Source organism: Siniperca chuatsi, linkage group LG13, assembly GCF_020085105.1.
Source record: "Siniperca chuatsi isolate FFG_IHB_CAS linkage group LG13, ASM2008510v1, whole genome shotgun sequence".
NCBI classification, from domain to species: domain Eukaryota; kingdom Metazoa; phylum Chordata; class Actinopteri; order Centrarchiformes; family Sinipercidae; genus Siniperca; species Siniperca chuatsi.
This window is the reverse complement of record NC_058054.1, coordinates 27,601,694-27,622,312: the sequence shown is the minus strand read 5'-3', so window position 1 is coordinate 27,622,312 and position 20,619 is coordinate 27,601,694. Positions and strand designations below refer to the sequence as shown.

At 40.2% G+C, this 20,619-nt stretch overlaps 1 protein-coding gene across 13 annotated transcripts in view; it reads left to right on the top strand.

Moving 5' to 3' along the window:
• Positions 1 to 258: 258 nt before the first annotated feature.
• The window catches only part of tpra (translocated promoter region a, nuclear basket protein), a 53,284-nt gene continuing 32,923 nt past the window's right edge, over positions 259 to 20,619 (top strand). For 12 of the 13 annotated variants that reach the window (XM_044218452.1, XM_044218450.1, XM_044218453.1 and 9 more), the window contains exons 1-27: positions 361 to 633; positions 1,419 to 1,523; positions 3,034 to 3,098; positions 3,418 to 3,508; positions 3,809 to 3,912; positions 5,031 to 5,195; positions 5,498 to 5,590; positions 6,807 to 6,887; positions 7,016 to 7,103; positions 7,461 to 7,598; positions 7,792 to 7,886; positions 9,381 to 9,578; positions 9,708 to 9,815; positions 10,804 to 11,027; positions 11,971 to 12,134; positions 12,656 to 12,780; positions 12,912 to 13,060; positions 13,165 to 13,327; positions 13,933 to 14,067; positions 14,524 to 14,664; positions 14,785 to 14,989; positions 15,231 to 15,427; positions 15,562 to 15,702; positions 18,394 to 18,510; positions 18,749 to 18,952; positions 19,243 to 19,421; positions 19,638 to 19,785. In XM_044218452.1, the coding sequence (XP_044074387.1) occupies positions 483 to 633; positions 1,419 to 1,523; positions 3,034 to 3,098; positions 3,418 to 3,508; positions 3,809 to 3,912; positions 5,031 to 5,195; positions 5,498 to 5,590; positions 6,807 to 6,887; positions 7,016 to 7,103; positions 7,461 to 7,598; positions 7,792 to 7,886; positions 9,381 to 9,578; positions 9,708 to 9,815; positions 10,804 to 11,027; positions 11,971 to 12,134; positions 12,656 to 12,780; positions 12,912 to 13,060; positions 13,165 to 13,327; positions 13,933 to 14,067; positions 14,524 to 14,664; positions 14,785 to 14,989; positions 15,231 to 15,427; positions 15,562 to 15,702; positions 18,394 to 18,510; positions 18,749 to 18,952; positions 19,243 to 19,421; positions 19,638 to 19,785 (3,774 nt within the window). In that variant the 5' untranslated portion in view covers positions 361 to 482. Of the gene's footprint in view, positions 634 to 1,418; positions 1,524 to 3,033; positions 3,099 to 3,417; positions 3,509 to 3,808; positions 3,913 to 5,030; positions 5,196 to 5,497; positions 5,591 to 6,806; positions 6,888 to 7,015; positions 7,104 to 7,460; positions 7,599 to 7,791; positions 7,887 to 9,380; positions 9,579 to 9,707; positions 9,816 to 10,803; positions 11,028 to 11,970; positions 12,135 to 12,655; positions 12,781 to 12,911; positions 13,061 to 13,164; positions 13,328 to 13,932; positions 14,068 to 14,523; positions 14,665 to 14,784; positions 14,990 to 15,230; positions 15,428 to 15,561; positions 15,703 to 18,393; positions 18,511 to 18,748; positions 18,953 to 19,242; positions 19,422 to 19,637; positions 19,786 to 20,619 lie in introns of all 13 variants that reach the window. The other variant, XM_044218449.1, reaches the window with a different exon arrangement.

Below are 20,619 nucleotides of genomic sequence, written 5' to 3'. Positions count from 1 at the left end.
TTAGCAGAAAAACTAAATTACAACAATGCTTTGTGCAGTGACGTATTTCCGTCGCATGCCTCTGTGGTAATGGGTTAATCGAAATCAAATGGTCAAGTTACACAACGAAAGACAAACAACTAACGGGACGTTGGTCATTTTTCTTCAAGATAAAATGTGTAGTAACCAGTAAAACTAGTGGGTTTCAATACATATCGAATTATTTTTACAACAAAAACAGCAATTTTGAGTTCAGTCAGTGCAAATCAATTAACGGCATTCTAGCAACAGTAGGATATTTTGTTTTTCACATAGCTGTCTGGTGTAACTTGAGTTTCAATGATGCTTTATTTTGAAAGTTTGGAGTGGATGTGACGTCTTTGAATGAGTGTGGCTTGACACTTGGTAAGTCAGCGGGTTTGCGGATGGTATACGGTACACAGTTATTTATGTTAAGAGTTTGGTGCCCATTTGCTGTTATATTTCGGGGAGTGTAGGTGGAGATGGCGGCCGTCCTGCTGCAGGTTCTGGAACGGACGGAGTTGAACAAACTCCCGAAAGGCGCCCAGAACAAGCTCGAGAAGTTTGTAACGGAGCTACAGCATGCTAACGAGGCGCTCAAGACGCAGCACGAGCGGTTCAAAGCAGACAGTGGTAGGTAACTAACCTAGCTAAAACCAAGTGCAAATTAGTTACCTGATTAGCATGTATGCGATAATAGAAACATATTATCAAACGCCAGTATACTATGAAGCTGTCCTCTGGTAAATTCAGCAATCGACCAAAAAAATAAAAATAAAAATAAAGCAATGTTGTGTGTAATCCACAATGCTAAACCTATAACTAACCGCTACGTTAGCTAAGTTACGATGTCACATTAAGACCAACTTTGGCAGAGGAGAATTATTTTATTTAAGGAATTATGTATGCTGTGTTGAATTAATGCCGAAATGAAGATACATTGCTAAATATTAGGTAAAGGCCTGTTATGTTTATATATTTGTTAGAAATTAAAGTGGAGTTTGGGCTGCCATTTTTTCACTACTTAAAAGCAGCTCAATTGAATACACAATTATGAATTCTGGTTTAGGTTAATTCTGAATTTAAACGTGCTTTCCCATGAATCTGTCCTACACTAAATTATTCCACTCCATTGAGTCAATCGTAGTTGGCTGATAAGAAACATTACAATATGATGGTCATTAATGTTCAAAATCTGCCATTTAAATCAATGTGTGTATGTCCTTTTGCACACCATGATGCCAGCTTACAAAGCTGAGTACTGCTGATAAAATCTGTTGCTGTTTCAAACTGTAGTCTGTCAAAAGACAGTAGTAAAAGATAGCATGAAACTACATTTATCTGTGATGTAGTTATTATGTTGTAAGGCTTGTACTGTGTGCTCATGTATTTCTGTTGAATGTTCTCTGCCCCTACAGAACAGCAGTATTTTGACATTGACAAGAGACTGGCGGAGAGTCAGGAACAGATCCTCTCTGCCACCAAAGACCTGCAGACACTTAAGGAGCAAAATAAAAAACTCAGTGAGTTTTCACACACGTACCATTAGCACACATTTCCCTACCTTTCGTTATTGAGGAATCAGTGCTTCAAGTAAACAGCTGCCACTTCTTAGACTCAACTACCTGACTTATATAAAGTTTGTTGCTTAAATGATCCATTTTTCAGTCCATTGTGCTTTTACCTTAAAATGGCCACAGGGCAATTCACACCATTAAAGCATTAAAATGTCAGATTGAGATTAACACAGAACAAGGTTAATAGTTTAGTATGTGCTGTGCTTTGCTAGATACAGTTTAACAACTACAGCTTCCATGTGTTCACTGATGGTATAGTTGTAAAATTATATTGATTTTATATATTTTCAAGTGGCAAAGCCCATTTAGCTTAAAGCTTGAAGTTTCAGAAAGGTCAATGAAGACAAAACCCTGTATACAAAAACTTCAGAGGATACAGTTCCTAAAGTGTTCACCCAATTTGGGTGAAAAGAGCATCAAACTGTAACTGGTGTGCTCTTTTGGCCAGGTCTCCCTCGGAAAAGACAGTTCAATCTCAAGGGACTTCCTGGTTTAATAAAGGTTACTTTTTTTTTTTATTAAAGCTTTAATTTGAAATCTTCTTGGTATGGAACAAATAGCTGATATGATCCGTGATCACTAACTACAGTTCTGATTTGAAATCAAGTGAGGAGCTGCCTTTAGACATTGCATATTTGCAATTTTATTATCTAGACACTGTGGCACCCTTGCTCATGCAAGGGCGTAAAAGTCGGGGGAACATAATAAAGTGGGGGTCTGGGGGTCGTCCCCCAGGGGCACAAAGGATTTGAATACCATTTTCTGCATTTCTACATGTTTTTATCATATTCACAGATACTTAAAAGCACTATGATTAAGGTGGCTATCATGCTTAGTTTAATCTTTCTGCCAGAGAAGTGGTGAATATGCATCAGAAAAATGTCTTACTCTCTGCATGTTTAACCCAGAACCCTACTGAACATCACATGCTGTGGTATTCAATTAGGGATGTAAGCTATACTTTGAAGAATAGGACTGGTAGATCTATGGCACATCAACAGATAATGTTCCATTTGCAACTTCAATCACAAAGACATTCATTAATCAATGACAGACAAAGATCAATTCATCAAACTTGCTGCTGCTGGCGACGCTTCATTTTTAATATATTTTTTTTAAATGCAAAACTCTACCTCTGTCCCTAGTGGATGCTATGCCCAAATGCCCATGTATTTGTATTCGAGATGAATTTGAAACTGGTTTCCCCTTACACTTCAGGTAGACCCTATGATCACCAATACAGACAATTAACTAAATAATAGATGACATTATGTGGTACTGAACTGTAGTTATGTGTTGTTGTGTGGTTTATCAGTGTATTGAGATAGTTATGTAAACTTTGACTTTAAAGCACATGGAATCTCTAAACATGAAGTTCAACAAACTTGGATTAGTACAGTCTCGTCTGTTTCTGGGCCTCAGTTTGAGCTGTGTCTTAGTGCTTCTCTCTGTGCAGATGACGAGCTGAGCACTCTGAAGGGAATAGAGGGAGAGACCTCTGAAGATAAACCACCACAACAGGTACGTTTATTATTTTTATATTGATAAAATTAGTCTGCAGAAATAGCTACTGCTTTTCTTTTGTTTTTGAAGAAATTTAAGTACACACTTCATTCATTTTAATTACAAAAGGTAAATAAGATAAAGCAAAGAAATAAGAGTAAAGTGAAATTGGCCACGCTTGTTTGTCCAGATTGTGTTGAAAATGAAAAATTTAATTGCATTGATCTGTCATGTGTCATTTTTGTCTGATTAGTGTGTGTAGTGTGTATTATAGTTCAAGTACTGTATGTAATCTGTGTGTGTGTGTGTGTGTGTGTGTGTGTGTGTGTGGCTGCAGCAAACCAAGGCCAAGTATGAGATTGAGGCAGAAAAGAGAGAGCTGACGAGGCTGCTGGAGAGGAGAACGCAGGAGGTGGAAAACCTTACTGGTAAGATATCATGTTTAGATACACAGAAATAGTCCAAATTTGGATACATTGTATGTTAATACTGCATGTTATGTTTCCATAAACACACATGTTTTTCTTTTTTAGACATTTGGTTACAGTGGTAACAGTCGTCTGTTTTTCATGTCAAGTCAGTTTTATTTATATAGCCCAATATCTCAAATCAAGGAGCTTTACAATCTGTGCAGCATACAACAGACCCCGAGACCCTCAATTCAGATAAGGAGTTCCATTTGAAGTTTTTCTGGTTTATATTTGTGAATTTTGTGTGTGTGTTTGCAGAGGATGTGAAGCGTCTGAATGAGAAGCTGACAGAGACCTGCAAAGTCAAGATGGAACTGCAGTTAAAACTGGATGATATACAATCATCTGAGACTTCTGTACAGGTACACACCAGAAACCATTACAGCTCAGTGTTAAATCTCATTCATTCAACTGCAGTTTTCCCAATGGCCACTAGAGGCAGACTCCCAGAAAACTCTTGATTGTGAAGAAATAAGGTAAAAACTCCACAAATTCTCTCGAAATACAAAGTCAATTATGTTTTCCACCAGAAATTACTTAATAGCTAATGCCACTAATAGATAATGTATTTTGGGATGCATACTGTTGGGTAATCCTTTGGTGTGCCTGCTATTGATACTGTATTTTCAGAATTTTCACTTACTAATGGGAAAACTGCATGATTATGGCTCCTGACTACCATCAAATAAGTTGCATAATGACAGAATGAGTAGGATTTGTCAGTTGCGGTTTGTAAACACAACATTCAAAGCTGTATATGTGCAATGTTGACCTCAAGGGTTATTTTCTCAAAACGTAAAGTTATTTGCATTGGTTGATAGTAGGACTTAATGTGTACGTACACTGCTAGCTACTATTTTTGGAACGTTACATTTATTGTAATGGAAAAGCTGATACTTTAGCAAGCTAACTAAGCTAACTGCCAGCACCTACCTGCCCAACAGAAAACAGGCCAACTCTGCGTCACTCTTCATCCCCATCCTCTCCTTCAGTGTCCGCCAGCAGGTGAAAGCCAACCCCAGATTCACTCTCGTTTTGGAACGAGCTTTGTCCGCTTGGCATTTTGCCTCGCTATATTTGTGTTTTTTCTGCGCTGTGTCCGCCATTTTTGTCCCGCACTCACACCCCGCACGCTGTTATTGGCTGGAGGCTACACACCCACTGCCCAAAGGTTGACGCCCAGAAACGTCCAGAACACAGCAAAATAAGAAAATACAGGCAGAGGGCAGCGTCTCTGCAGATACAGACACCGCCACACACTTCTAGTGGGTCATAAGTAATGATTGAGAGGGATTATTTTTCAATACATTGTTTTATAGGAAAATCCTACTCATTCCGCCTTTAAGCAGTAGTAAAAATCACAAATCCTCAGTACACTACTGAGTGTAATTTAAAATAGTAAATAGATAAAGTGCCAACCACAAGTCTTAAATTTTAATGTGCTTTCAGTGATTATATGTCCTGGGTTTGTATGTTGTAGCACCGGGAGAAGCGTATGGAGCAGGAGAAAGAGTTACTCGAGAAGAAAATGGAGTGGTTAACTGCAGAACTGAAGACCAAAACTGATGAACTGTGGAACATCAACAGAGAGAAAGGCAAAGAGATACTGGAGCTACAGGGTAGTCTGAAGAACAGCAAGGAGCAGGTAACACACAAACAAAATACACAGAGTGAATGAACATGAACTGAGCAGATTGTGTATTATATACACAAATACATAACCCTCAAACTACCCACTAAAACTTAAACTGCCCCACCAAAGAGAGCTGTTATTTGTTACAGCCAGACGGCAGGAAATCCTGACCTATTTCAACTTTCACTGCTGTTCTTTCTGCCCTGTGTTGTCAGGTTTCACTGATATGCCTCCATTAAAAATAAAGAGATCATGAGGTGTGGCGTCCTATCCACAGTGCCAATGTCTTTTGAAATAACTTTCCTCTTCAACAGGTGACCAGACTGGAGCGTCAGCTCACTTCTCTGAAGGAAACCAGTGAAAGCCAAAGTAAAAGAGCTGGAGACCTCAACAACAAATTGAAACAGGTAATATAAACACATCAGTGTTGTCCTCAGCTAAGATTTTCATGGACAGAGACAAGTTTTCAGATTTATGGATTTGCATTCTGAGTGTCTGCATTAGGGCTACACCTAACAATAATTTTTTTTTATCTAACGATTATTTCTTTGATCTAACGACTAATTTGTCGATTATTCTAAAGATATTTTTTATTACTCAATATAACAATTTACCCCAAATAAATATCAAAAACTTGTCTCATTAATATTTCAATGTTTTATTAAGTCATTTTCTCTTAAAAACAAACAAATGTAACAAGAAACAAAGTATGCACTGAAGGGTATTATTCTGCAACAAAAATATATTTGTCTGTTGAAAATAGTATAATATTTGAAAGAATACATTAATATATTACCCTATTTCTAGTAGGTTATTTCTTATGTCACCATTTTAATTCTACTTAATTCTCTACCGTATTTTAATGTTTACTCACAAACTACTTTAATCTACTCACTTTGCTTTCCCCTTCAGTTGTTAATGACGTAGGCTATCAAAGATCGAAACCATCGTGGTAGCGAATGACATCGGCACCAACATGTGCACTTACAAGCTTTTACAAAACAACAGCATAAGTAGGACTACATAAACAGGAGACTGACTCTGTGTTTCTCTGCAGAGCATGTGCGAGTGTGACTGTCAGTAGCCTGCACGGGAGGGGTAGAGCGAGGGGAGATTGTAGGCGAGGTTTTCGTGCTGCAGCTTGTTCTCCGGGGGAATCCATGCTTTGACCGGGTGCAGCCATACATTCACTGTGTCGCACGATATGCAAATCTACGTATTTCCGTAATCAATGCCGTCGATGAATCGCTCCAGCCCTAGTCTGCATCTGTATTGAATAGTTGGAGCTGCTGTATAAGATACTGTAGCTGAGGGTCCTCACACCATCGTGAAGACCCTCAGATCCTCAAAGCCTGTTGGCTGACTGATGTCCTTGGTAAAAATGAAGTGTGATCTTACAGTAGTCACAGATTTGGAATAACCTTCCTTCAAGCCTCAGGGACACCAACAGTTAATGTTGATTATTATTATATTTTTTTTTACTTTAAAAAAAATATTTATTGTGATGAAATAAAAAAACGTTGTAAAATTCAACCAGTCAGGCCATGTAACCTTAAATGACAATCAAGTATGTATACATATGTAATGTTATTCATTGTTTATATGGGCTGCGTGTCTCTCCAGGCTAAAGACGAACAGAGTGCCATGGAAGAGAAATACCGCAATGAACTCAACGCTCATGTCAAGTTGTCTTCACTCTACAAGGTGAGAATCACTGCAAGGCACCTGGGATAAATATATTCTCTGAAGTTTTAAAAATAGGCATTATCTCTACATTGTACTATCATGTTATTCCCTGGAGTATGTATGTAATGTCTTTGTTCTCCCTGTAGGGGGCTGCAACAGACATGGAGACCAAGAACCAAGAACTGAGCAGAGCAGTGGAAGAGCTCAGCAAGCTGGTTAAAGACATTGGGGAAGGTATCACTCAAGTTTTTGGTTGTTTTCTTCCAGAAAAGTCTTGCGCACATGCAAAATGTGAATCTATGTCATAAAGTGAAGGGGTGGTTGCTGCGTACCGTTTTGTCCTAAGTACTGTTTTCAGTTTGAAACATGGAATTTCTAAATGGCCATTGTTCAATGAGCCTGACAAAACTGGTCCCATCCTCACCATTGTTAGCTGCGTTAGGCTTACTGATAATTGTAATTGTCTAATCTTAATATATTGAACAGGCAGGTAAGGAAAATGCCACTTAGGGCCCTGTTTTTGTCTGAAGTGTAGATTTCCATAATAAGTATTAATGATGACCTGTGTTATTGATGTCGCTGTCTTTGCAGCTAATAAGGCTCTAGAAAAGAAGGTGTCGGAGGGAGAAGAACTAAAGACGCACCTTGAGGCAGAGCTTAGAGAGAAGATCAAGAAAATGGAGAAAGAGCTGGAAAACGCAACAATGAAGGCTGCTGGCAAACACTGCTGTAAGCACACACATACACACACCCATTTGGGATATTTTATATTAACTTTCATACCTAGATGTACAGTATGTTTGTCCTGTGCTAAGAAGCATTTTCACAGTATTATGTCTGTACATATGTGCATCAAGTGTGTGTACAATTATGTCTGTACACACTGGACCACCTTTATTTTTACATGTGTATCCTACTTCAGGTGTGCCCTCTCTGACTGAGGAGCAATTGGACTCCATGTGTCCATCGGCAGCTGCCATCGCTGCAATTGTCAAGCCTGGCATGAAGTTCTTTGATGTGAGTTTAATGGGACATACCAGGGCAAGATGACCTGGTTGAAGTCATATCAGTATCTGGTATCAATATATGTCATGATATTGTATGTCAAATGTATGCATAAAAACCTTTAAAGTAATCAAATTGATATTTACATGCAATGCACTATGTTCCACTGTTCCAAAACTCTTTACACATTTCAAATAAGTCATCATATTAACTAGCTGTGGCCTTAAAGCATCTGGCAGCACTCAAACCTGTTTAAACTTAACACTTTAAAACCTATTAAGCATATTAAAAGTCTTATTTTATACCACATCTTTGCATGTTTATTGTTAATTCAGTTCTTCGTGTTGTAACTACATATGGTATAACAGCTATATAAGTTAGTAGTTATGTAATGTAACCTATAGAATTAGGTTGTGGCTTGGCTGGTGTATCACTGCTGAAACTGCTTCACACCAGTTGGGTTCCTGTTTTTCTTTATTTATCATGAACTTTATTTACTTACATTTTTAAACAAATATTAGGCAACAAAGCTTTAATTACATTCCACATAACCAAAGAAAATTGGATTTCCAATGACTGCCCAAAGAATGACTTAATCAATAACTAATTGTGATTGTAATTTACATATTGCAAGTTTTTAGATACATTCAAGGGAGCCATTGGTTTCCACTACTTTTTTGTAAGTTATGAAACTTGCTGTGAATTGAAACTTGATTGAAATTGGTAATCTATCACACTAAACAGTCGACTGAAAAGCGATGATATAAGGTATGTGCAATTTGGGGCTAAAACATAGAAAACCACCAGTATTGACGTGTAGAATTTGGCTTTCTGCAACCTATATACAGTGGTGTGCAAAAGTGTTTGCCCCTTCCTGATTTCTTATTTCTTTGCATGTTTGTCACACTTAAATATTTCAGATCATCAAACAAATTTAAATATTAGTCAAAGATAACACAAGTAAATACAAAATGCAGTTTTTAAATGAAGGTTGTTATTATTAAGGGAAAACCAAATCCAAACCTACATGGCCCTGTGTGAAAAAGTGATTGCCCCCTAAACCTAATAACTGGCTGGGCCACCCTTAGCAGCAACAACTGCAATCAGGCGTTTGCGATAACTTGCAATGAGTCTTTTACAGCGCTGTGGAGGAATTTTGGCCCCCTCATCTTTGCAGAATTGTTGTAATTCAGCCACTTTGGAGGGTTTTCGAGCATGAACTGCCTTTTTAAGGTCATGCCACAGCATCTCAATAGGATTCAGGTCAGGACTTTGACTAGGCCGCTCCAAAGTCTTCATTTTGTTCTTCTTCAGCCATTCAGAGGTGGACTTGCTGGTGTGTTTTGGATCATTGTCCTGCTGCAGAACCCAAGTTCGCTTCAGCTTGAGCAGCTTGAACACTTTTTCACACCACTGTATGTCTTTATAACGAGTAGTCTACCTGACACACACTTTATGATTTGTTGTAGCAAGTATTAATTCTTCCTCCTCTGTCCCTGTCTTTAGCTGTATAATGCGTATGCAGAGTGTCAGACGCAGCTTCAGCTTGAGAAGCAGGAGACCAGGAGAGTGAGCAGAGTTCTGGATGAGATTGTCCAGGAGGTTGAGTCCAAGGCTCCTGTCCTCAAGCGTCAGAGAGAAGAGTACGAGAGCATGCAGAGATCCATGGCTTCCTTGTGCAACAAGCTGGAACAAGCTCGAGCGGTCTGGGATAAGTTCATGTTCCTTCTGTGTTTGGCAAAGTGTACATTCTAGTACATTTATTCACCTGTTGATTACAGATAACATATTCTGTTAAGTGTAACGTGCATTTTGTTTACTTTTTGTCATTAGGAGATCTACAGTTTGCAGAAAGAGAAAGAGGAGGCCAAGCAGTGCTGTGATACCATGGAGAGAGCCAAACTAAGGACAGAGAGACAGTTGGAGGATACATCTACACAGGTACACACACAATTCTGTCAACGTGATTATACAGCATGCGCAGCAGTCTGTGTAGTAGGAAAAGAAACTGACTTCTGTGGGCAACACAACACAATTATCTCGCTTTATCTGATCAGATTATTTAACAATGATTTGAACAGGCAATCTGTTCAGGCGATAACAATGATTATTCTTGCCGCAGGCGGCAATGAGCGGGCTCCACAAAGCCGAGCAAAGTCACTTTAGCTAGTTTAATTCTGTTTAAAGGAGTGAGACCAAGCACATGCTTGTTTCATCATCACAAAGCCTGCAGCGTATCAGTAATTGCGCACTCAATGTCCCGCCGTTGCTCAAAGGCATCTTGAGTTATGAGCAAATATGTGATAGGCCATGTCCACTTGCACCAATCAATATGAAACTTCAGATTTTGATTAATACTTTCCTCCAGAGCATGCATGCCAAATATGGTGAAATACTGTCTACCAGGTTTTGAGGTACAGTTTCTTGGCATTTGTTGCTCCCCCTATGGGTCGAGCTCAAAATGCTTTGGCACGCCTATTCCCAAACACGGACTGGAGATATGTCCTAAGATTTGTGATGACTGGACAAATCGTTAATGAGTTATGGCAAATTTCCTGCTATGCACAGAAAAACATGGCCGCCCTTTGCAAAGACCAAAATGTCTTCGCAAAGGGTGGCCATGTTTTTTGACCGATTTTGCTCATTTGTAATAGAAACATGTATCTCAGTCCCGCAATGCTGTATCCCACATTATGCAAATTAGCAAAATAATCCATATTGGTGGATTTTTTGGTCCAGGAGGCTTTTTTGTAGAGCACATTGAGCTGGTCTTGGGTGAGAAATTTCAAGTCAATTGGACTCACGGTGTGAGGGCACAAACTCAGTAGGGTTCTACTACTTTGCGGTTTGAACCATAAAAATACAGAATAATAGGAGATCCCTGTTGATTGGTGCAGATGCTGTCATTCATAATTAGTCTTTTGTCCAGGTGTGTGCTCTTCTGGTGGAGCTGGAGGAAGCCAGAGGTAATCAGGTGACCAAGGACGAAGGCAGCTCCGCCAACATTTCCAGCACCTCTGAGGTCATCAGTCCACGCCATTTGTCCTTCCGCAGTGTGGAGGAGCTGCAGAGGCAGAACCAAAGCCTGCTAGGAAGGCTGAGGGAGCTGGAGGAGGAGAAGGACAGACAGCAGAGTCAAGTAACATCAGCACGGTAATAAGTGCTAATACTGTTACCTACTGGTACCTCTGCTGATAGAACAACTGACTCTGTTAGTGGCAGATGCTTTTGCCCAAATTAACGTACAAATCGTGTACAATCCAAGCCCCAGTAGATCAAGGAGAAGCCTTCATCAACAGAGACCGCAACACTCAGTTCCAAATTCATCTCGACACAAGTGCCACAAGGTTGCAGGTACATGAAGTAAGATAAGTGCGTAAGAAAATTTGAATTTATTTTCTAATTTTAATGGGATAGAGAGAGAGCAAGAGCATGGTAGGTGAGTTGGCACTCTTGGAAGAGGTAGGTCTTCGAGTGATTTTTGAAGACTTGAACTTAAAGGGAGAAGCAACAGGGATCCAGTGGAGAGTAATGAAAAGTGGAGTGACAAGAGCTTTGTACCATAGCTCTATACTACACACATCATATACAATAAATTGACAATAAAATTACAGATATTATGAATCTGTTACTGACCTAAACTAAAACTAATCTGACAGTTTTCAATAAATCTCATTAAACTGGCATTAGCAACAACAACCAGTGACATCTTACCAGAAGTTCAACCAACAAATCGGCCATCAGCCCAGTATTTTTATCTTGTCATACTGTAATTAAACAGGTAAATCATATTAGAAGTGAGCCAACATGAGAAAGGAAATACATGCACTGATGTTCAAAAAAATATTACATTTGTTTATTGAGGTAAATCTCATGAGTTGTCTTTATAGATTTTAAGTAATCTCCCAGCCCTATTACACACGCACTTCCATCAGTTTCTGTACAAGTAAAGTCAAATGTTGTCATCTTGGACACATTGTGTTCATGTTCAGTTGTGTTTTCCTGCTGTGGATCAGGTGAAACTGAGCATTGATGAGCAGTGAAGCTACTTGAAATATATTGTAAACATTAGCTCTGTCTCTTTGGTTCAATTCAGTGTGTCAGAGTTGGAGGCCAGTGTGGATAAGCTTCAGAAGGAGGCAGAGCAGCTGAGAGAGCAGCGGAACCAGCAGAAACAGCTGGCTGACTCCAGCGCCAGACAGAGAGACATGTACAAGGCCCTTCTGACACAGAGCACCGGCTTCAGCCTGCCTCTTCAAGGTGACATGAAAATACTAACCCGTACAGTGCATCCGGAAAGTATTCACAGCGCTTCACTTTTTCCACATTTTGTTATTTTACAGCCTTATGTAAAAGCTGTGCACCGACACTCCCCATTCAACCTGATGGAGCTTGAGAGGTCCTGCAAAGAAGAATGGGAGAAAATAGGTGTGCCAAGCTTGTAGCATCATACTCAAAAAGACTTGAGGCTGTAATCTGTGCCAAAGGTGCTTCAACAAAGTATTGAGCAAAGGCTGTGAATACTTATGTACATGTGATTTTTTTTTTAATAAATTTACAAAGATTTCAAACAAACTTCTTTCACATTGTGTAGAATTTTGAGGAAAATAGTGAATTTTATCCACTTTGGAATAAGGCTATAACATAACAAAATGTGGAAAAAGTGAAGCGCTGTGAATACTTTCTGGATGCACTGTATGAGCCTTTATGGTGAATTTGTTTTGAACTGTCAGTGTAATGATGTTTACAGAATGAGGTCAAGTTTTCATGTGTGTCTGTAGGTTCAGATTCTTCATCCCACCCTGAACATGTAAAGCCCTCAGTCCCAGCTACTCGCTCTACTCCTCAGAGAGCTGCTGCTACCGAGTCAGCACAGACTGCTCAGGCTAAAGCTGCTTTAAAACAGGTACACACAAACATCTGCACACACTCGCACTTAAATCTGCATTTCTCTTCGTCATCATATGAAACGGGGGAAAAGACATTTTTAAAACCAGTAGCTGTTCTGACTGGATGTGTGTGTCTCTGCATTTCCAGCTGAATGATGCCTTTACTCTGTACAAGAAGGAGAAGGCAGAGAACGACAGGATGTCGAATGAAACAAACGACACGCTGCAGAGGCAGCTGACAGAACTCCGCTTCAGCCACGCCAAGATGACCTCTCAACTAGAGTTCAGCAACAAGAGGTTTGTTAGGTCCAGTACTGCTGCTGCACCTGGCCCATATTTCAGTTCTTGGAGATCATTTTTATGCAGTGTGTGTTTGATCTATGTGTCTCTGTGTATGACAGGTATGAGATACTCCAGGAGACTGTATCAGCCTACCGCAGAGAGATCTCTGCCCTACAGGACAGGAACCAAAAAATGGCTGCAACAGCCCAACGACACGAACAGATCATCCACACAATGAGCCAGGACCTGCGACAGGCTAACGAAAAACTGGCAATGGAAGAGGTGAGGCAGAAGAGAAGCTTAATTATCTTAAGGATAGATATTATGATGGATAGATATTAGGCTTGAGCAGTATCAAGGTATTATCCCGAAGGTAACACACAGCACTGTAGGCTAGACAGTGTCATATATGCTACAATGACTTCTGTCACCAGCAGCTCAGCTTTTACGTTTTTTTGTTTTGTTTTTGTTTTTTTACACAAATACAATCATATGCCGTATACCCTGGTCAAATGTCAGGAAGGTATGAATAAATAGATACTGCCCAAGCCTAGTAGATATCATCTGCACTGTGAGACAGGGTTACACATTTACAAAAAGTAAATGTATTGTAAAGTCTGCTGATAAATTCACTGCTATATGAGAATCTATTTGGCATGTACGTAGTGAAAACCCGCCACCCAAACTTATTATATCTGCTTTGCCCTGTGAACAACCAGCCTGTGAAGTTTTGTTCAAATCCATTCATAACATCATCTCTCTGTGAATGTACAACTACCAAAAAATGTTACACAAAATTTTTACCTTCTTAGAAATTCTGCCCTGCTTTCTTTTCTGTCTACTTCTCAATTATTACCTAATTATTTTATTTTCTCCTGTGTCTGTAGGTGCGGGTACAGAACCTGACTAAAGAGAGAGACATGTTAAGAAATGCAGAGAGTCGACTCAATCGAGAGAAGGAAGCCATGCTGGCTGAGCAACGTAACCAGAATCTGCTGCTCACCAACCTAAAGACTATACAGGTACCATATGATACAGCAGTGTTTTTACTCTCAGTTGAACAATTGAAACCTCTCACTTTTTAAAAAAAACAAAACTTTTTTTCCAAAACATAAGCCAGATTTGTTCTGTTATTCGGCAAGGTCATAAGAAGCAAGAGTCCTGCTGTAATGCAATAACATTAATGTAATATAATGAAATCTTCCTGTGAACTTGCAGAAAGTGTCATGAAGTTGCTATTTTTCACTAGATATTGGCTACCCAAATCAATAGTATCAGTGAATCCATATGTAATAATGACTTAAATTGACCACACTTAAAGGTGAAATGGATCTCCTGTCGTCTTATTGCATCCACTATGATTTGACAGTAGTACCAGTCTATGCTGTTACAAGTTACCACACATTCAGATGAACCTTAAATTAATTTTTTCCTCTTGATTTCTCCGATTTTCGTCATCCTCTCTCATATTGGTCTAGCTGACGATGGAGCGTACAGAGGCAGACACTCGCCAGCGACTGAACAACAAGATAGAGCATCTGGAGGCAGAACTGGCTTCAATGAAGACCAGGCTGGACCAGGAAGTAGCACAGAGGCACTCCCTCGGGCGCACCATGGACGTATGTGTAGAATATATACATTTAATGCATGTGTATTTATATGCACTCGTAAATAAGTGTTGTTGGACACTGTGTAATCTTGTCTTGTTACTCCCTCTGTCACCTCCATCTCCTGGGCAGGCTCAGTTATTAGAAGCTAAGAAACAGTTGGAGACCCAGAACATCTTGCAGCAGAAGACCAGGGAGTTGTTGCATAGCTCTGAACAGCAGGTGACAACACTGAAAGCCCAGCTGGCTTCTGCTTCATCCTCTGAGGCTGTTACCACCTCAAGCAGCACGACCACCCCAGCTACCAGAGCTTCAGCCCTCAGAGCACCACTTAGAGGTAAACAGCAGCACTCAGTAATACAGACCATATCTGTAGTATGCAGATAATAGGAGCTTCAAAGTGTCACTCATCACCTAAGTGCTGAACAATCGAGTAGACTGCTGAAAACTTGAGGTGTGTACTCGTTTTCAGTTTATTGTTGATTATAAGTGGTTGATAAGGGTCTAATGTTAATACTGTCACTGAGTGTTAATCAGTTCTTTTTTTAACTGCTTCCCTTTTCTCTGTACACCCTCAGTACGCTCTCCAGTGCCAGCAGCCTCACAGCAGCCCGGCCCATCAGAGCAGGAGCTTGCAGAGGTGAAAGGTCTCCTGCGTACTGCTGAGGAACAGAACAGCGAACTAGCAGAGCAGCTAAAGAATGCTAATGCTACTGTGGAGCAGTACAGGGCTGTGGTACTGACCCTGGAAGACAGTCTAAAGAAAGAAAAGGAGGTATAGCTCTTTGATTTATTTTTCTTAGTAATTCAAAATATACTCTGTTCTTCTCTGTTCTTCTCTTCAGTCTTCTGTTTTTTATTTTACTCTACCTGTCCGCACATGTAATCTGACCCTCCTCCATTCTTTAGTCTCGCTCCCCTCTGGAGAGCCGGCTGAAGGAGTCGGAGGAGGTGCAGAAGCAGCTGGAGAAGAGGATTTTAGAGGTGGAGAAAATGAAGCAGCAGGTGCAAGAAGAGAGGAGAAAGGCTGTGGATGCAGTTGAAAAACAAGTAAGTCTGTTGCATACATTTATACAAATGGGTCTGCATTTTATGTTGTCACATTCTGTCTTTTATGAAGGTTCCTTTGCACTTTTGCATAGAGATTTTGTCTGCAGAGGGAAACATACAATATGATCAAGATTATCAGACACAAAATAACTTAAAGCGGCCATAATTTATATTTTTATAATAACAATGTATTACATAACCATGTGTACTGGGAGAGGTGTCGCTCATAGTGACGAACCCACAGAGAATCATCACCTGAATCTGCAGCTACCCTCGGCTTTACGGAGCTTTATAGTGAGTTTCAGCTCATTGTTTAGCTGTCCGGTCCATTTTTGGGGGCATTGTATGCCTTCAGTAGATAGCACCAGTAGAAAGATGACAAGAAATGAGGGAGAGAGAGATGCAACAAAGGTCCCCAGTCAGACTCAAACTGGGGGCATTTTGGTTCATGGTCAACGTCCCAACCCCTAAGACATCACATTGAGCACTAGCCTTTAAGAGACCCTTCAGTAGTCCTGGTGTGATAAGTAGATTAATTGATTAGGCGATCAGCAAAAAATTACTCTGCAGCAATTATAATCAGCAATTCATTGTTTAAGCCATTTATCAAGAAATGTCAACCAATCTCTGTTTTTTGACTTGTTATAGACTGAACAATTAATCAATTAATTGAAAACAAGACTAGATTGAAACCTAGTATATGGCTGGACTGTATTGTGGCCAAATTGTTACACAGATAGTCAGTGGTAGTGTCTATAATGTGAATTCCTGGATATTAAATGTTCATTTGCAATTTTTTCTAGTGGTCCCAGTAACATTTGTTCTTAAAGTGTACTGAAGTAGAATATCACATGACATAACATGGTAAAGCTTCATTTGAGTCAAAAAATGTTATAAATGCAGTTGCAAGAGCAAAACTTTCCACTCATATCTTAAGATGTTTGATTTAAAAGAGAACTTATTCTAATTATCTATTAACTCCCCCTGCTCTTTTCATTCGTTTCAATCTGCGGGATGTCTCTCATGTTTCTATGACCCACTCTGTATTGAATGTTTTGTCAGAGTGATTGTTATTTTGTGGCGCTTTAACTGTGTGCTCTCCCTCATGCCTCTGGGCGCATGGAGAGCTGTTTTCTCTCCTACTCTGCTGGACTGTAACAGTGTGTAACCACCGTCTCTGCTTCTCACAGCAGCAGGTTTTATGTTGTTTTCCAGTTTCATTCCCTCCCCGGTATTCCCAGGTATTGTCTCTGTGCCATCTGTGCACATATGATGTACTGTGATGCGCTGTGACACATTGGTGAGGTATGAACTGGTTACTGATTTCTCGTGAAGTGGGTGGGTGTTTGTGTTTGTGGGTACCGGACAGACCCAGTGGGGCATGGACCACATCCTGCTTCGCCCATATCCCACTAGCGATAGCCTTAAAGGTGGTATGCGATTCTAATCCAGTACACGTCTTTTTGTCAAATTCAGTGAATATCTCCTCACGGTCCTTTCAGTGTGTGCACTGAAAAAAAATAATCTGGTGTTTGTACTCAGCCCTGGCTCTATAAATGGGAAACAAAGTGGCTCGGACCGGGTCACACAACACTATTCAAGCCATGATTTGTGTGTCAGGTAACGTTTAATGACTTGCCCACGGACATTCAGCTTACTTTCTAGTTTGCCAAGATATGCTGTTGTTGTGATGTTAGCTATAGTAGCAGGAGAGTTGTGAGTATCGCTGTCTGCAGCTGGGAAACATATACCTTCTTCTTCTTCTTCTTCTTCTTCTTCTTCTTCTTCTTCTTCTTCTTCTTCTTCTTCTTCTTCTTCTTCTTCTTCTTCTTCTTCTTCTTCTTCTTCTTCTTCTTCTTCTTCTTCTTCTTCTTCTTCTTCTTCTTCTTCTTTCTTCTTCTTCTTCTTCTTCTTCTTCTTCTTCTTCTTCTTCTTCTTCTTCTTCTTCTTCTTCTTCTTCTTCTTCTTCTTCTTCTTCTTCTCATCATTATTAAAAAAATAATTGTTAGTTATCAGCACTGTTCTTCAGCATGACTCATCTGTAGAGGCACAATAAAACAGGAGAAACAGTTTAATTCAATTCAATTTTATTTATATAACGCCAATTCATAACAGAAGTTATCTCCTTACGCTTTTCCTATAGAGCAGGTCTAGACCGAACTCTTTATAATATTATTTACAGAGACCCAACAAATCCCACCATGAGCAAACATTTAGCGACAGTGGCAAGGAAAAACTTCCTTTAAGAGGCAGAAACCTTGGACAGGACCAGACTCAATGGTGGGCGGCCATCCGCCGCTGCCGTGTTAGGTTTGGGGGGGGGGGGGTTGAGAGAGGGTTAGGGAGGCACAATGCAAAGACCACGTAGAATTTTTTTGTTTTATAGTGGAATAGTAATTGTAGTGTTAATATTAATAATTAGTAATAATAGGAATGACAGCTATAGGAAGAATAATGTCAGCATCAGTAACAGAGCCAATAACAACAACTGAAGTATCAGAATCAGAAATACTTTATTGATCCCCGAAGGGAAACTCTTTGTTACAGCAGCTCACCTTTACGTCAGTGCACACAGGAAAGTACTAGCAAAAAATAGTTGCACGTGATGCATTAGTGCATTTTCGCACTGACTTTTCAGCCAATACAATTTAGATCTCTAAGTGTAGTTATTTTCCCTGCTGTCTTGTCCAGGTGTGTGAGCTGCAACGCAGTCTGAAGGCCAGCCAGGCAGAGCAACAGGAGGCGCTGGAGAGAGCTGCTGCTGCTGTTACACTAGAGCAGAAGGCCATACAGGACAGCCTGCTGCAGGTTTATTAGCTCACTCTCTCTCTCTCACACACACACACACACACACACACACACACACACACACACACACACACACACACACACTCTTATGCTGGTTAATATCCCCAGTCCCTACCAGTTAGCATATGTATCTTGATTTAAATTTTTCACCTACATTCAGAACCTCACACTCGACATGAATCCGAAAGCTGTGTTATCCTGTGTGGGCTCAACTGTTTCCCATCTGTCCTCCTCTTAGACTAAGCTAGCTGGAGAGGCGCAGGCTAAGTATGAGCGGGAGCTAATGCTTCATGCTGCTGATGTGGAGGCTCTGCAGGAGCTGAAGAAACGAACCCAGCAAGAAGCAGCACGGAAGATGGAGTTAGAGGAGCAACTGAACAAGACCACCTCCCTCCTGCAGGAGAAAACTGCAGGCTGGACCACAGTGGAGAGACAGCTGAAGGTAGGATGACTAACCCAAGAGGGTGAAGAGGGAAAGAGGAAAGAAACTAGGCATCCCTGGGTTCTTTCACAAAGCTTTGTATAGGTGTTTATCAAGCAAATCCAGAAAATTATTAATTAAAAAAAATGATTTCTAGTGAATGAAAGTAATGTAAAATTTAACTAGTTTGCCTTTTTCCGAGCACTGTTGCCTTTCAAAGATTCCAAAGTGTCTTAAACCACCACTTGAGGAAACACTGCTCTAGGTCAATGTTGTGTTTCTGATTGGTCATAACATTTGACTCTCCCCAGGATGATCTGTCCAATAAGAGTCGTTGTTGTGCGGAGCTGGGGAAGCAGAATGCACTCCTTCACCAACAGATGGATGAAATGGCCACCAAGAGTCAGCAGCTGCAACAGCAGGAGCAGCAGCTTGACCTGTCATTCAGTGGGGAAGGGAAGACCACTGAACAGATACTAGAAATACTCAGGTAATACTGCAACACCAAGGGTGGCTATGTGTCTTCATTAATACTTGTGAGAAGGGCTTGAGATTGTAAACATAGAAAACGCTGAATTTTGTTGAAATGGATGGCAAAATAAACTCTTATTCTGTCATTACGGTTTCCATTTATTAACTTAATGTCTCAGAATGAACTCATTGGAATTGAGTTTGAAATGTGTGTGTGTGTGTGTGTGTGTTGTAGGTTTGTGCGGCGTGAGAAAGAGATTGCTGTGGCTAGATACGAGGCGTCTGAGGGAGAAGCCCTTCGCCACAAACAGCGAGTGGAACACCAAGACAGAGAAGTGAAGGAGCTACAAGAAGCTCTGAATGCTGAGAGGGAGAAAATGCAGGTACAAAATGAAGTGATGGAGGACTGCATGACTGGAGATGGATAACGAAATACAGGGAATTTTGGGGGCTCATTGGTCAGATTACCTGTAAATAATGAGAACAGCATCAAAATCATCCGTGTGTCTGAAGTAAACTTTTGGTTCAGGGATGGTAGCTTCTAGCATTATCTCAAAAGTGAGAACTTGTAGCAACTGTAAAGCGAGGTGGTAGATAATGTGGAATGATAAGCAGCAAGGATTCACAGTTTTGTAGAGGGGAAAAAAAATTATACGAAATATGTAATAACGGCTTTGAAAAACTACTTACTACCAACCCTGTTCCATTACAAGTGAAGGCAATGTATGATAGGAGCCAATTAAATTTTATTTATAAAGCACCAATTCATAACAGAAGTTATCTCATTACACTTTTCCTAAAGAGCATGTCTAGACCGTATTCTTTACAATATTATTTACAGATACCCAACAAATCCTTTTTGGCAAGGAAAAACTTCCATTTAAGAGGCAGAAACCTCGAGCAGAACCAGACTCAATGGTGGGCGGCTGTCTGCTGCTGAGAGACAGATGCAATTTCCACATTGAATTTAATAATAATAATGTAATGGTAGGGGTAATATTAATAAAATAGTAATAATAGTAATAATAATTTTAGTAGCGGTTGTCGAGGAACATGGGGGCAGTAGGTGGCTTGCAATCATAGATCCAGACTCTGCAGCTCCGGAGGCAGAAATACCTGCTGAAAGCGACAGAAGGAGAGAGGAGAGAAACGAGAAAGCACAAAACTACAGGAAAGAGAAGATGTCGAGTTAGTAACATGCAGTAATGGGATAAAAA